The sequence below is a fragment of the Topomyia yanbarensis genome, chromosome 3 (genome assembly GCF_030247195.1).
Source record: "Topomyia yanbarensis strain Yona2022 chromosome 3, ASM3024719v1, whole genome shotgun sequence".
Taxonomy (NCBI): domain Eukaryota; kingdom Metazoa; phylum Arthropoda; class Insecta; order Diptera; family Culicidae; genus Topomyia; species Topomyia yanbarensis.
In genome coordinates, this window is record NC_080672.1 from 422,426,986 (window position 1) to 422,443,856 (window position 16,871).

At 35.5% G+C, this 16,871-nt stretch overlaps 1 protein-coding gene across 1 annotated transcript; it reads left to right on the plus strand.

Moving 5' to 3' along the window:
• The first annotated feature begins 13,371 nt into the window (after window positions 1-13,371).
• Window positions 13,372-15,707, plus strand: LOC131691410 (peptide-N(4)-(N-acetyl-beta-glucosaminyl)asparagine amidase). The gene is made up of 3 exons (XM_058977775.1): window positions 13,372-14,318; window positions 14,373-15,274; window positions 15,339-15,707. Exons 1-3 carry the CDS (start codon window positions 13,483-13,485, stop codon window positions 15,503-15,505), a joined length of 1,905 nt encoding a protein of 634 aa, XP_058833758.1. The 5' UTR covers window positions 13,372-13,482; the 3' UTR covers window positions 15,506-15,707.
• Window positions 15,708-16,871: the final 1,164 nt, after the last annotated feature.

Consider the following 16,871-nt stretch of genomic DNA (forward strand, 5'->3'; position numbering starts at 1 on the left):
GAGTAAGGATTTTTCTATTTTGTTTTGATTACTGAATGCCCTGTGGTTGATTGCTAGCTTGGGTTGATTAAAGTACTACATCTAGTACTGCATGCACTGAGAAATGCGAATGTTAAATAAAAAAAATCTGGTTCAGATTAAATGTTTGTCAACATTCAATCTAAATTGGCCACAGAAGTTGGTTGACGAATCAGGCTGTATCGATTTGACATGATTGCTTTCAGTTTTGCATGAAAATTTCGCTACCTTGGAAATGAATGATGGAGGGAAGCTTTGAAATTGAATCTTGGTTAAGGTAGCTTCAAGGAAGGTTGAAATTTGAAAATGCATTTTCGTGTCAATGGTTGATGTACGCTTCTACCCGCATACTTTGAATACACGTGCTAGAATTAATGATCATTCCTCGATTTCAATGGAGTGATTCGAAGGCATTGTCAATTTTTTCTGCGCTCTGGATCATGGCTTTATATTGTGGTTACCAATTTTCGCACAGCAGGCAGTGAAGGGGTAAATACATCCACAAACTGTCAACTCATGACCGTCCGATTCCTGACCAACAGGGCCTCTGTTTTTCCTTATGTTTGTTCTAAACCAAGGAGTTTTAATTCTCAGGTGATACGATCCTCAAAAAACGCCGATCAGCAATGATGGTTTTAGAAACGACAGCTAATAACATTGTTTACTAGTTCTCTCCATATGTTTGCTTGGATTTCAGTGGGTAAACAAAGTTGTTCGCTGTAATTTTTGTTCCCCGCAGTCTGCTGCACGCTTACCTCACTCCTCATCTAGATACTGGCAAAGACGAATCACCTTAGAACTCTAAGCACCTTGTTCTAAACTTTGCGGTTGGAGCCAACAGTGTATATTTTCAATTCTTTCGCTATTTTGAATCGATTCCGTCGCGTGCTAATCTTCGGTGAAAAGCACAATATTTTATTTCTTACTGGACAAATACACCAAACGCTGGACGGTTCAGAAATAAATCTCTCGACACAACCCAAGATTTTGAAAACATTTCAGACGCTGTTCACAACTAACATTGTTGTAGAAAATGAATCTTTCTGAAGTTCCATATATAATAATGTTAAGAAAGTTGAGTTCTTTCCATCCCGGATAGAATTTTACAATAGCATTTACCCTACAAACAATCATAAAACAATAAATATTATAGTTATTACTGTTTCAACATTGTTCGATGCCAAATTCTCACAGTAGATTTTCAATAAAATTTCATGTAACAATAAATTTCGCTGTTCAGCAAAAAAACTGATACAGTGCATTCACATTAAATTTTACTGTTTTCGAGAAATGTATGGAAAAAAATTGATTTTTTTAATGTTAAGATACATAACCACCCCCCTTTTTCACTGTAAAAGTATTTTACATTGAAATTTACTGTAAAAATGTTAAAGTTTATTGTTTTTGTATTGTAGCATAACACTAAAACTTACTGTAAATTATTGTAGAATTACTGTACTGTCACAGTGACAATCATGGTTTTGTTACTGTACATTTCTATTCGGGATGTTCATATATAAAATAATTTTATCCCGAGTTTCATTCTTTTAGTAAGATTACTAAAATGAAATGATTTTCCTATGGTACGCTATGTTTTGTTCCAATGCTAAAAATACTATGCGATTTGGGACAACAATATGTAAACAACCAGTATTTTGCGATTTTTTTCATGAAAATAAACAAATAGGGATCTTTAGGGGTGTGCGGGTTAAGACATATCCTGGTGCAAAATAGCACCATGAGTTAATATCTCAGTCCTTTTTCAATTTTTGGGCCCGAAACTATTGAAAAACATTTTTTAGTTTGTTTCCTTGTAGGACAACAATACATCCAAACCCATGCGACTTTCACGACTCTATAGGTTGCCTTATCAGATCTACCATAGTTTGCATATGAAACTTGATATGGCAGCAGGGTGGTCAGATAGAATTCCTTAATGTCGGTAGGGTCACTAAAAGTTTATCGGTAGTTATCGGTAGGCCTGGTTGTTGTCCCAAAAACGTAGTATTGATATAGAATTGTAAAATCCTGACAACACAGATCTCAGACCAAATCCAATCCAAAACATGAATGTTGAGTAGGATGTGTCCAAAATCAATAAAAATCGGTAGTTTTCGGTAGGAATAACAAAATATCGGTATTTTTGCCTTGGTCGTCTGTGAATCGGTAGGGAAGACCAAAATAGGTAGGACTACCGATAAATCGGTAGGTCTGGCCACCCTGTATGGCAGGCTGCTAGCGGATTTCAAAAGTACCAGATCATGCTGTGTGGGGTGCTGTCCCGGTTAACAATGAGGCGAACGAGATATTAGCAGATACGTCATTTAGTAGGACAACTGTCAGTTTGTTGGTTGAATTTAATTTGTTTTTTTTTTTAATTTAAAAATCAGAAAAGAATAATAAAGGTTTAAGAATGATATGAGTGTACTCGTTAGGAAACCCGCTTTCAATACATATGAAAAACTGACACAATTTTTCCAAATTAAAGATTGGTCAATATTCTTCAAAAGAAGCGTCTTTGTTTTTATAAAAAAATAGAAAGAACATTTATTTCCGCATCTAACGACCTATATATCTAGCCAAACATGTCAAATGGTCCTAAGTGCAAATGACAATTTTTCTTTGTTTACTTTCTCTTTCGCTAATAACTCGGCAGTTTATACGTTTGTTAGTCAAATCTTAACAGAATAAGCTAGTCGAAATCAAAGTTTTTTCGATATATCCTGAAACAATATTGAACACTGGGGAAAAAAAATTTGAATGCGGTAACGCTAAAAGTATGGCGAGACATGAATTTTAAACTGAATAGAACATCTGCTAAAACTGCTGCTGGGGACAGCAAGTTCTAGTTTTAAAATTTTCAGTTTTAGAGCATGTTCAGGAGTGTTTCAGTTCTAGATTCATAATGTTGACAGTTCTATTATATAAAACTGAAAATTTTAAATCTAGTATTTGCTGTCCCCAGCTGCAGTTTTAGCGGATGTTCTGTTCAGTTTAAAATTCGTATCTCACCATTCCTTCGGGTCTAAGTGTCTGTGCTGAGAACTATGCATGTATTTAAAACACAGTTCTAAACAAGGTTGCTTTAGAATCTTCATCGCAACGAAGCATGGTGAATATGAATCACCTGCATTCGTCCCACATCGTTCTTCGCTGTTATATTCAACTTGCTGTTGATATTCATTCACGAATGAAGCCGACTGCCAATCCGTGTTTATTCGAATGCCTTATCCATACGTTCTTGCCTTGCTACTCATCGAACGACCGAATGAACTGCACGAGGAAGCTATGAAGTGAATGACGAATAAGCGAATCAGCAAACCATTCCTCACCATAGCGATGATCGCTTACAACTATTGGCGAAGATGACTTCAATTTTATCTTCGCAGAATGATGGCTCGCGAAGAAATATATTTTTATTCTGATGCGTTGTACTGTTCGGAACAAGCCAATGCGCTACTGGTTCTTCAGTACAAAACTATGGGTTAAATTAACAGCCGAATCAACGCAATATTTGTTAAATATAGTACAATCTTAATAGAAGCCTTGTGTGTCAAGTATTCAAAGGAGATTGAACCGATGTTTGGTGATAAAACTCGGCATAAGCAAAACAAAATTCTTTTGGATGAAGTTTTGATTTTAACCTGCACATGGTGTCATATCACAATAATTTAACCTATTGCGCATGTTTTGCTAGTATCACGACGAAATCGCTTAATCAGCACGGTTGTTTTAAAATAAATTAGCTGTAGAATGAACAGTGTGTTGTGGGTGTAATATGGACAATACAAATATTACTTCTTGTTCCCCCATCGGGAAAGACTTGGCATAAAAACGAGCTGTAATTATTTTATTCCATATTGTCGAGATCCTTAGATACCAACAAAAAATATAAAATGGTTGAATTTCGATTTTTTTAATGCATTCCCTTCTAGGGATTAGCTATAATGATTACATTACATGTGCACATCTCACGAATTCAACCATGACTGCTAACTTTGTTAACTAGTGCTATAAAGATAGATTGATGTTTAAGGTGAGATTTTTTGTGACGTGGTTAACATTAACAGTAGGTACCACAGTTTGATAAAAAATACATCATTTAACGCAAATTTATTAGTTAGGGGTCATACACTAATTACGTAAGGACATATGGGGGGAGTGGGTGTTTCAAAGTATCTTACCAATTCTCACCTGGGGGAGGGAAGGTTTGTCCTTTCTTAAGTAATATCATAAAACATACATGAAAAATGAAATCGATAAGAAAAATGTTCTTCTCATAAGAAAAGAAACTATTTCTTATTTGTGCCATGAACATTTTATATATCAAACAAAATGAGCTTATACTGTACATCATGGTCATTAGGGTGGGGCAAAATGATCGTTTTTTCAGCACAGCACTTTTTTGGTTCCATTTGGGGTCCCAAATAACTGTGCAAAATTTGGGGTCGATTGGTTTTGACCCGGTGTAGCGCATTGCGTTTGAAATTTGTATAAAAATTAGTATGGGAAAACCTACTTTTTTGTATTTTTAATTCTACAGACTACAATTTTTACTGTAGTATGCCAACAAATAGATAGAAGTGTAATCAAGGATATGCTGAACAACTTTGTTGAAGGATGTATGATGTTAGAATGTCTCTAAACCAAGTTATAGCTGTTCAAAGTTAGATACATCGAATTAAATGCCAAAAATCATTTTTATTGCCAACACTGCGAGTGTAACAATGATATTTCATATAGCATTCCGAAATTAACATCATATATTTTAGATTTTCTAGATTGGTATGTTTGGATGAATTATTCAAAAGTCTTAGCTCAATTTCATGAGCGTAGGTAGTTGAGCAATAGGGCATAGTGAGGGGTGAGGGGGGGGGTCTTTAATATGTAGAAATTTGAGCTGAAATATTATCGAGTTGGAATGTTTAGATGAATTATTTCAAAAAATTTACACGATGTCCTACGCATAATAGTAACGATGAAATAAGACATACTGTATCCTTTTGCCTTGACTTTTATCAATAGAAGTTACGTTACTGACTGAATCAACTGATGTCGAGTTGATATGTTAGAGGATTGCATTGGATATTTTGGTTTAATACTCATTATAATTTGATAGCATGCTCATTTCGATGCTGTTCGATCACCTGAAGCAAAAATTTCTGTTGAATTACGGTTCTGGTGGATTTAATGTTGAAATCTAGAAATTAGCTTCACGCCTCGTGATCGAACAGCATCGAAAAGAGCATGCTATCAAATCATAATGAGTATTAAACTAAAATATCCAATGCAATCCTCTAACATATCAACTCGACATCAGTTGATTCAGTCAGTAACGTAACTTCTATTGATAAAAGTCAAGGCAAAAGGATGTCTTATTTCATCGTTACTATTATGCGTAGGACATCGTGTAAATTTTTTGAAATAATTCATCTAAACATTCCAACTCGATAATATTTCAGCTCAAATTTCTACATATTAAAGACCCCCCCGCTCACCCCTCACTATGCCCTATTGCTCAACTACCTACGCTCATGAAATTGAGCTAAGACTTTTGAATAATTCATCCAAACATACCAATGTGGAAAATCTAAAATATATGATGTTAATTTCGGAATGCTATATGAAATATCATTGTTACACTCGCAGTGTTGGCAATAAAAATGATTTTTGGCATTTAATTCGATGTATCTAACTTTGAACAGCTATAACTTGGTTTAGAGACATTCTAACATCATACATCCTTCGGCAAAGTTGTTCAGCATATCCTTGACTACACTTCTATCTATTTGTTATCATACTACAGGAAGAATTGTAGTCTGTAGAATTAAAAATACAAAAAAGTAGGTTTTCCCATACTAATTTCCATACAAATTTCAAACGCAATGCGCTACGCCGGGTCAAAACCAATCGACCCCAAATTTTGCACAGTTTTTTCGGACCCCAAATGGAACCAAAAAAGTGCTGTGCTCGGTTGATGAAGTTATGATTACGTTTTTCTATATAACAATGCCCCACCCTAATGGTCATGGAAACGCAGACCTCAAATTGAAGTGTTTTGCAGCGACAGAATATGATTGTTAAATTAGTTATGGAATTTATTGTTGCCAATGTAAGGGGCGGCTTAATTGTCGATGGTTTTGGAGCAGTTACAGAAATTTCTTGACTCTTGGTGGTACATTGTTCTGATCGGGAACTGGAGTCACAATCTGCTTTACAAGTTAAGAAGTGTTGAGACCCTTCGTGTTGTTAGGCCAACATCCTTCTTGTCAAACTTTCGCTTCAAACCCGCAAGGTATATGAAAAATTTTCTGTCGTGTGATTGTCAAAGAACTTGTTGGCCGTATAGTTCCAGAGTGTGAACTGTATTTTACTTCAAGAAAATTCGAAGATAGCCATGTCGGAACTATGCATACGATAAGCGTTATAGTTGAAACTCTGAACAAATTCACACCAGAAGAGGTTATAAACTCTTTTGAGTTCTACATCACAAAGAAATAGATTCAAAGGAAGTGGAATATAGCGAAGCAAATTATGTGGAACAAAGCGGAGTTTCTAAATATCTCCCAAAATTTATTCTGAAATTTCTACTGGGCGAGATTAGGACGCAAATGAAATTTCTGCAGATGATTATACACACACTTAGAAAAAATCGTATAAATTTACGTCTCCTGATCCTGACATATACGAGTATCAAAAATGACATAGTTTTACGTTTGATTTTAATTTTACATGACATTAAATTTCGTAAATCATGTAATTTTACTCCACATATGGCGTTTGTTCTGAATGACAGTAAGTGTAATTTTATGTCATTGCGCATGGAAAATATGTTTCATGTAAAATTAAATGGAACACGGTGATGTTTAATGTTTAGTCATTTCGTGAATTACGGTTTGTTAAATTGTGTCATGTTTGCAGTTACGTCAATGATAAAATTTATAATTTTTTGGTGTGTAGTTAAATTTTGTCCTAGTTCTCTTTTAATAATTCAATAAGTATCGTTTTCGCTATCGAATAATTTAATGAATTAACAATATGATTTTTAATTACACCAAGCATGATAAAATCTTATGTAGGGGGAGAGGGAGTTCACCAAAATCATACGAACTCTTATATGGGGGGAGGGGGAGGTTGAATAGTTCTAAAAAAGCCTTACGTAATTAGTGTACGGCGGCCCCGAGCAGGATATTTTCTATGATGAAAGGATTTTTCATTTCAAACATTTATAATTACCTTAAGGGATCGAAACAAGCATAAAAATATTTTAAAAAAATTAAAAACCAAATAGAATACCTTATAGCCAAATGTAGAATCTTACACTTAGTCAAGTGTTCCCCTACTCTATCGTCGGAGCAATTAAATTTACGTACATTTTCGAAATATGCTAGAAGAACCAAGTTCCAATCAATCTTACATTTAAGATTCGCCCACTTAAAATAAACAACTTGATCAAATTTAGTAACTTAAGCTTCAAGATAATCAACACATTTCTGATCAAAATTAATCGATTAAAAAAAAGCATTTCGCGGAATGCATTTTCACGCTAGACATTTTGAATTTATTTATGAAACTGTTATGAACACTTTTTCATTAAAATATTTCTGTTTAATATTCCAGTAACACTGCTTATGGCAAGCAAAGCTTATTTCCGTTCAACTTCATAGTATGTCATGACTTGTAGAACACTTGAGCAATATTGGAAAATATTGATATTTTTAACGTCCATTTCTCATATTATTTAGGCGCTTCTCCACAAAAGAAATTTTGAAGTTTTCGATGAAAACTTTTGCCTTTTAAAATCTGGCCTAGATGATTGATATGTCTTGACATATTGATTCCCTAGACTCCAGTTTGTTCCGTGAAAAAATTATGAACACTTTTTCTATACGATTTTGAATGAATATTGCAACATTTAAAAAAAATGTTTTTGCATTTTCAGGCTATTTTTTTCCTAAAAAGTCGTATATTCTTTATGAAAAACTGTTTTCACTTTCAAGCAGTTTATTCGAAGATGAGGAAGTTCTTATAACTTTCAAATGAAAATAGTTTAGTGGTTGGTGTCCTTAAACATCTCATGCGCTCTAAAATATTTTTGATATGTCCAGAGATTACATTTATGTTAAATAATAACTACAGTAAGATTCCGTTTCTGTCACGTTCCGTTTTTGGCATGCTCCATTTTTGGCAACAAAAAAGTTCCGTTTTTGGCAACAAATGGGTTCCATTTTTGACAACATTGTTTTTGTTCATAGTAAATCTTTAAAAAAATGATCAATACACATTTTGTTGTGATAATGGATATCACTTTTGACTTTATTTCCAAACATAGGAGTCATATTTACTATATTTTATGGAGGCGGGCATAGCGAATAAAATTAAATTGCTGATTTTTTTGTATTATTTCATTCCATTTCACATATTCTTATATAATTAATGTTCTTGTAACATTTATGAAGTCACAAATTGAAAATAAAAGCTTTTAAGGTATGGTTCCATTTTTGGCACGGTTCCAGTTTTGGCAACTGAAAAAAATATATTGTTGCCAAAAACGGTATCCTACTGTACTAAATTTATCTTAAAAACGGTTTTAAAGTGTCACAGCACTGTAGAATAAAAAAAAAGTCGATTTTCAATTTATTAGTCAAAATGGCTTTAGAATGTTAAAAATCATATCCCAAAACATGGAAGACGAAAACAATACATAATTATTCAGATTTTCAATTCTACCGCAATGCCTCTTATATATATCTCGTGTGTACTGAAAACTTTAACCGCGTTTTTCTCGAAGCCACTTTTTTTGAGCTGGCCGCAAATGTAACTCGAACAAATGATTTTTGAACGCTTGGAAATTTTCACAGTATATTCAAAATTGATTTCTCCAGCGACGTACGTAGGATTTTTTTTATTGCTTAGCTTTTTTAATTAATTTTGTGTCGATTTTCATGACATGTTTGGCGTGCTCTACAGTGGTGTAGCCCCTTAATAGAATATATCCAAATTTTATTTCTTGATGTCATGTCAAGTGAGATATATATTTTCAGGATTTTTTCTGTAATGCTCTGTTGTACAACTTTATTGAAAACATGCTAGATTTTGCTGAAATTACAACCATATTAGCTGCTATTTAAGCTAAAGAATGTCTTTCATGGTACAAAAACTTATGTTTACAAGCAACATTTGAAGTTTTATAGCACGCTACAAGTGCAATTTAAATGTTATGAGTGGCTATAAAAGTACGATAAAACCTCAATTGATACTAGGGTATAAGACTAACCGGTTCAGTTTTGGCAAAAAGTTTAATATTTGCTAAGTTTGGTTGAAATCGGAATGCATCGATTTGTCAAAAACTTGTGGCTTGATTATACTTCTATAGATATAGAATTTATATTATATAAGAGTATTTCGTCTTACGGTTGCTATTTGTGCCAAATGGTCCTAAGAAAATCATTAAACGTAGATTCAAGGAAACTATCACCCAGTGTTGATTTCATCATTAGAAAAAAAAGTTATTTGAAGTACCAATAGCCCACTATGTAGATTCATAATTGTGTTGATTCGGTTTTCGCCCGCGAGACATCCGCAGATTTACAAATGTAATTGATTTGTTTTGCTTTGCTTACGCAGCTTCCCGTTTCAAATCTGATAAAAAACATCAGCAAATAATCATTATGTACTACTAATTGTTGTTTATAGCAAAAGTCATCATATTCCGAACATAGCAAGCATTTCTGCACCACTTCAGTCATGAAGCTCTGACCCTTCCATCAATGAACAAGAAATTTGTTTTTCTTGGTCGCAATCAGCCCGGGGACAACTTGACAGCTCCCATATATTGAACTCATAAGCAAATTTTGTGGTGATTTGGTGATGTCATGGCGGCTCGAATGGAGCAAAATTTGAAAAAGGCGCATCTCATTTACTATTTTCCATATCTAAAAAATAACTAATTTAAGCATTTCTATCATCAAATTTATTTCGCTGTTCACATTAGAAACTGTCCTCATTCCCCCATACTTAAACAGAAACATAGATTCCATTTGGAAATTAAAAAAATCCGAAAGAAAAAAAATCGATTTTCGGAAATACAAGAAGATGACTTTCAAAATCAAGCCACTTCCACTTATATTGGAATTTCCGAAAATCTTCCGAAACTAATCAACATCTCCTCTGGTAGAGCCGAGGAAAATGCCAGAATAATTCTGAAGGGATCCATACCAAAACCATCGCAACATCTTCCGGACAGAATGATTGCAAAAGTCGAACAAAACTCTGGCCGAAGTCGAACAAAATTGTACATTCCTGGCAGCATTCTTTCTGAAACCGAGCACTACTGGTTTGCTGCCAGAATTCTGATAAAAGCACACAAATTTTATTCAAAACCAATTTTGCTAAATGTGTAGAAAATCCTACATATATGGTTTATTATCCCAATCAAAATACTAGAATTCTTGTCGTTCTTAATGAACTTGAAACAAAATGTCGCAGGTTCACGAATTGTTTAGCTTGGTGATTTACTTTCATTGGCCAAAAAGTTTTTCATTTATATTTCATTTATAACACCAATGATTTACCGATTACAAACTTCACACAACAAGAAAACCAAAACATTTTTAGGAAGGAAGAGAGCCGGTTGCTAAAAACAACACCTTCCAGCTAAATCTATAATAAGATTTATGTAACTTTGCTGACGGTTTCCAATCAGGGATAAATTTATTCTCTAATAATAGTTTTCTTTATCCACATTTTGGAATACGCTTTTTCTAAATGTTGTTCTAGCCGCATTGACGGCGTTCATAACACACGTAACGAAACACGCTTTTCTCTTGAAACTTTTTCGTGTCGTTGTTCGTGGTAGTCGTACAGAAAAGGCATACTAGCGCCACCATCAATTCGGTGGTACATATATGAAACAAGCACTATCTGTCAAGTTGTCCCCGGGCTGGTCGCAATGCAGGAGGAATGAAGAACGAAGAATCCTTAGCGAAGAATGGCTAGTGGCGATTATCACCTAAGCCATTCGTGTGCCGATCCGAACGATGCGTGAAGATGAACATTGCATGAATGGCTAAATTCAACAAACAACGATGCGAACAAGCAGCGAACAGCAAACATCAGATTCGGATTTTTTGTGTGTTTGTATTATTCATTTTCGCTGATTCTGTGCTTCCGTGTGACGAACGGCGCAGCGTTATTCGAGGCATGGGTGAATGACACGACGAATATCGCATCGATGATGAACGAATGAACTAGTTCGGCGAAGAATATTTGCAACATTGGTTCTAAACGTGTTTTAAAATCAGCAAGAAATAGAACGGAGTCGTATAACAGTTTTAAATTTTGAAACAAAACTGTTCGAAATCATAAAACAAAACGCTCTGCTGGGGATGTGAATGCTTCAGTTCTAGTTTTACTTTGAAACTCCTATACTGCCGTGATACGCATAACTGTCCCATCTGCATAGGAAACCCATAGCAAATGGGACTGTTATGCGGATCACGGCAGTATACAAAATAAAATACTCTTGAACATGCCCTTATATTATAGAACTGTCAAAATTATGAATCTAGAGCTGAAACACTCCTGAACATGCTCTAAGCTTTTTGAAAATTTTATATTAGGCTGTCCCCTTAAAAGTTTATGTGAGCATTAAATTATTATGTATTAAAAGTTTCTGAGATTTCTTCGCCCCCGCCTAGCGCTTAAGTCAAGTTTAAACGTACTGATGAACCTGGTTTAAAAGTTAAGCGAGGGTGAAGAAATCGGACATAAGTTTCTAATTTGAAAACAAATTTATAATTCTGTAATTTTTTAACAATTTTTGACGATAAATAGTTGTTTGGATGTGGAATTAAATGTTCTTTTTTGATTTTTATTTAAATGAAGACGCAGCTTAATAAAACTCGAGAAATTTTCATATTTTTCATGAAAAAAATGCAAAATAATGGTTATTTTCATATTGTTGTCCGAAAATCGCACATTATTTTTAACAAAAGTGTTTTGTTAAAAATATTATTTAAGAACATTAGATAGAATACCGTTGGAAAAAATTTCCTCTTCTTTCCAAAGACCGAGAAGTAACGGAAATTTGAGGTCCTTTAACTAAATGTTTATTATATTTTGGTCTTCATGACTATGCATTAGGAGCAGCTCACGCCAGGCATGCACAACAACTTTACATAAAATTTAAAAAAATGCATTTTATTTATACTTTGCACTTCTTTGCATTATAGTCGTCTACGCTGATCCATTTCGTTCGATGTTTAGTTGAATGTAGGCATTGTCTTACATGCAACGAAAAATACATCGTAATTTTCAATTTTGATGGGAAGAAAATGCCTTTAATTTCGTTGTTTTGAAAAATTGCATCCATGCATGATCTACCCCTAGATGCATCCATTATGTACCGTTGAATGTAGAAAAATATAACCCAACCACCCTAACGTTACAATAACGGTTCTAAGGATACACGGAAGATATTGGAAATGGTAACCAAAATTAGTATGACAGTTTAATAGTTGAAATATACCTAATAAGGGAATATATCAATAGTATTCCCAACATGATGAGTATTATATGAATAGTGTGGAAATGGTTCCGAAGATTTCTGGAATGGTATTTATTTATACGGACGTTAAGGTCAATATGATTGTCCTTTGTTACTGAGTTGCAATGAATGACACTGACAGATAAATGGTAAATAAACGATAGAGATAGCGAGTCTTTATCTAGAAGGATTCAGCGACTTTAGTTTAATCATTTGAAATTTCGCTGCGTTTATGATTATTGTCGCTAGCGAGAAAACATTACTCTCATCAGAAACCACAAATGTTATCACCTACTATTTTCATCTTGAACAGTGGTGACGTCCCTGACGATGGTGACTGTTTTGTCGGAGTTCGTCGACTTGTTTGCATCTCGAGGGGTCACTCAAAATTGCTCCATCGATGGATAAGAAAAACAAAAATAATGTTTGTGATGTGTCGAATAATTAGAATTTTGACTAAACTTTTTAAAATCGTTGTATGGCAAACACAAACAAAAGCATAAATTTAATATACGCTTCGATTCTGATGACTTCGCCGAAAAAGAAATGTTTATAAATTTTCATTTGCATAAAAATTTAGAGCCATAGTACTCAAGGGGTAGCAAGGATATAAAATGTACAGATCGGAAAACTAGAAGTGGCACGGTCAATACAAACAGACTTCATTAATATTTGAAAATTTACATATTCACAAATTGTGTTCAAAATATTTCGAAAAAAATTGGGAACACTGGACGTGACTGACAGTACATGCGATTTTTCGGGTTTTGTTTTGCTCGTTTTGCTGCTTAGTCATTTCCGTGTTATCATCGTCATCAGTTCGCTTTTTGAACAAATTTCAGATTTAGTGTTGTTTTAGAAAATCTTTGAATTAATTATAATTTTTATTCATATAGTACTATTCAAGTACTACTACAATGACTACTCTCAACGAATCATTGGTTCTAGCTATGGAGCGATCTAACAATAAGGAAGGTTACGTGATCGGAACCGAGACACTTTTGCGACTGCTGGACAACATCATCAGGGAACCACAGAATGCTAAATATCGCACGGTTCGGCTGGAAAATAAAACGATTAAGGAGAAACTAATGGCAGTGGATGGAATGCGGGATCTAATGCTTGAAATTGGTTACGTGGAAGCCAATGGCACCCTCACACTGCCAGCAACAGTAGTTATTGCAAAGCTACGCAAGTACCGAGATTTTATCTGCGAACGAAAGGAGCTTATAAAAAATCCCCCTTCAACTTCGGCAGTAACGTTCGCACCGACTACAACAAAAGTCTTACCTCAACTGGAGATAGAAAAAACTAATTCAAAACCGGTGATACGGGCTGGAAAATCATTCCGTAAAAGAATAGCTTTTCCAAAGGTAATAAGTTCCAACAATGGACTGCTTCAACAGCTAGAGGTTCTATCGGATCAGGTCATGCAATACGACGATGACGAACTGCTGCAGAGCGGAAGAGATATAATTCCTCTGGAGATGCTTCGGATAAGGGCTAAGGAAAAGTTACGACGGGTACAGAAAATGATAAAATCGGGAACGTTTGACGACGAAGAGCCCTTGATGGAGGATTTGATACTTGAGGAACTGGTTAGCTGGTTTAAATCGGACTTTTTTCGCTGGATAAATGCGATGCCATGTTCTACTTGTGGCAACGAAAAGACTGAGCTGGTAGATAATCTTTTACAGGATGGCGTAAGAGTTGAAGTTTACAAATGCTGCAACCAGTTGAGAAGGTTCTTCCGGTAGGTATTTAATAATTTTATAGGGATCATTTCAATCACATTTTTTCCTTCAAGTTATAACGACGTAGAGAAGCTACTGCACACTCGCTGTGGACGCTGCGGAGAGTGGGCAAACTGTTTTACATTCCTCTGCCGGGCTTTGGGTTACGAAGCTCGGTTTGTTTTTTCAACTGGTGATCACGTTTGGACCGAGGTATATTCCGCTCGGAAACGCCGTTGGATTCACGTGGACCCATGTGAAAACGCTATCGATTCGCCGTTGATGTATGAACACGGTTGGAAAAAGGAAATATGCTATGTGTTTGCGTTTTCCCATGAGGACATCCAGGATGTTACCTGGAGATATTCGAACGAGCACAATAAGGTACAGATGAGAAGAGTGAGTTGTACGGAGAAGGAACTGCTGGAGGCGATATTGAAGCTGCGGGCAAAGAGAAGGGAGAATGTTTCAGAAGCAAGGCTGAAATATTTGCGAAAGAGAACTTTGGATGAATGTCTGCAGCTTTTGAATACGCGAGTACCGACGCAGGCCGAGCTTGAGGGAAGAAGTTCGGGTAGCTTGGAATGGAGGCTCCAACGTGGGGAGAGAAAGCTGAATGTTTTTTATATATTTATTCCGAATGAGCAGGAAATTCGGTCTGAACAGTTCAATTTGCGGTATTCTTGTTCGAAAGACATCTACGAGCGGTTTCTCAAGAACCCAGCGGGAGACGTTATACTCGAGAGTTCCAAAAGTTGGCAAAGCAGACAGTATACTAGCGAGAATATATTCCGAAAAGAGGAACACGACTGGAAAATGGTCTATCTTGCAAGGCAGGAGGGAACAGAGCAGGCGTCGATTAGTTGGAAGTTTGATTTCTCCATTCAAGGATTAGTAGTTAAGGATATTCGACTTACATTCCGGACACAAACGTACGAAGAGGCCTCTATTCAAGTAGCTTATGTGAAGGATGACGGTGTGTAGTTGCGTTTTATATCTTTCCACTATTGAATCATTTTTAACAAGTAAATCATTTACAGGAACACCACTGCCTTCGATTCGCAGCCTCATCGGATTAGGTAAGTTTACGATACAAGCGAAACTTATCGGAGGCAAAATGTGGCAACATTCGCAAATTTTCCGTCAAGGTAAATACGACGAAGATTATCCATTCGAATTGAATGTACAGTTTTTACGATCGACGTAATTTTCTGAACGAAGAACTCACGGGCTAACGTTCTAGAGTTAATTAGTCAAACCAAGGATAATTGAGGGTACTGGAAGAGCAATCAGTGTTAAAATACGTAGTATATAGAAATCGTAATTTTATTACCATTCGGCTTTTTCTAGTCAGCTTTGATACTTGCAATAATATCGTTGAATCGTATACAATATAAAATGTCTTATTATGGTGACAGTCCGTTCTGGCCAAACTACGTTCCTTTCTTTTTGTTGTGAATGTTCGGCAAGCTCCTGATCTGACCCCTGGCTCAGGTAATGGGTGCGTTGTACCAGATTGGTCGATGCACACTGTGAGCCAGTAAATGACTAAAGCACAAAGGTACCTGAGCCGATAGCAATCACTGTCAATGATTAACTAAATACATATTTGTATTTGGACTAACCAAAGATTATTAAATGGAAACATGTACGATATAACAAAGTTACTGGTCTTCTCGGGGACTGTTTGAAGTATAACACAGTTAAAAGCGTCAAATAATAGTATGCTAATAAATTCCTCCCTAAGGAGGAAAAATGGGGTAAACACCAATCTTTTTCCAAAGGTGAAAATGTTTTGGTGAAACCACTCTTTGTACGTGAAAGGCACAAATCCTAACTTAATAAAGTCATGGGTGCGTTTCGACTTAGTCTCATCAGAAACCGACGCTAACTTATTGGCGGAATTTGGGAGAAAGATTGGTGTTTACCCCATATTTCCTCCTTAGGGAGGAATATAGCATAGTGCTTTCGCATTGGCCTGCTAAGACAAGACAAGTTTCGCTGTATCTCATCAACTTAACAGAACTTCTAGTCTAACGGGACATCACGCTTGACCAGTCGTTTGATTGGAAACATACAGTGTTTCCATTTTGGGATTTAGCGTCAAGCCGGCGCTAATCTATTCCGATAATAAGTTTGTGTCGGTTACTCATGAGACGAAGTCGAAATGCACCCATGACTTTATCAAATAGTATCCAAGTTAGTGAATATATCATCAAAGCTGATTAACCATGTTTCCGCTTCAGATCCGTCCCGCAAACTGAGTGGCCAATATATATCTAACTATCCATTAATTTAACCCTTATATCTTTCTCTATATCGTTTAAGTTTTTTTTTCTCCTTGGAAAAATGCACATTGGAAAAATTTAAAGAAAGGCGACTGGGACTCCTGAACGTAATGAAACAAACAGAAAAAACGCAAAGTAGAGTACAAAGGTTGAGAAAAAGCGGAATAATTCATAAAATGGGCGGTCCTACTAGGAGCTTATTAAGGGAAAATGAACCAACAAAGAAAATATAACATAACATATTCATAACACGTTAAACCTATAACTCCTCAGACGAAGAGACGA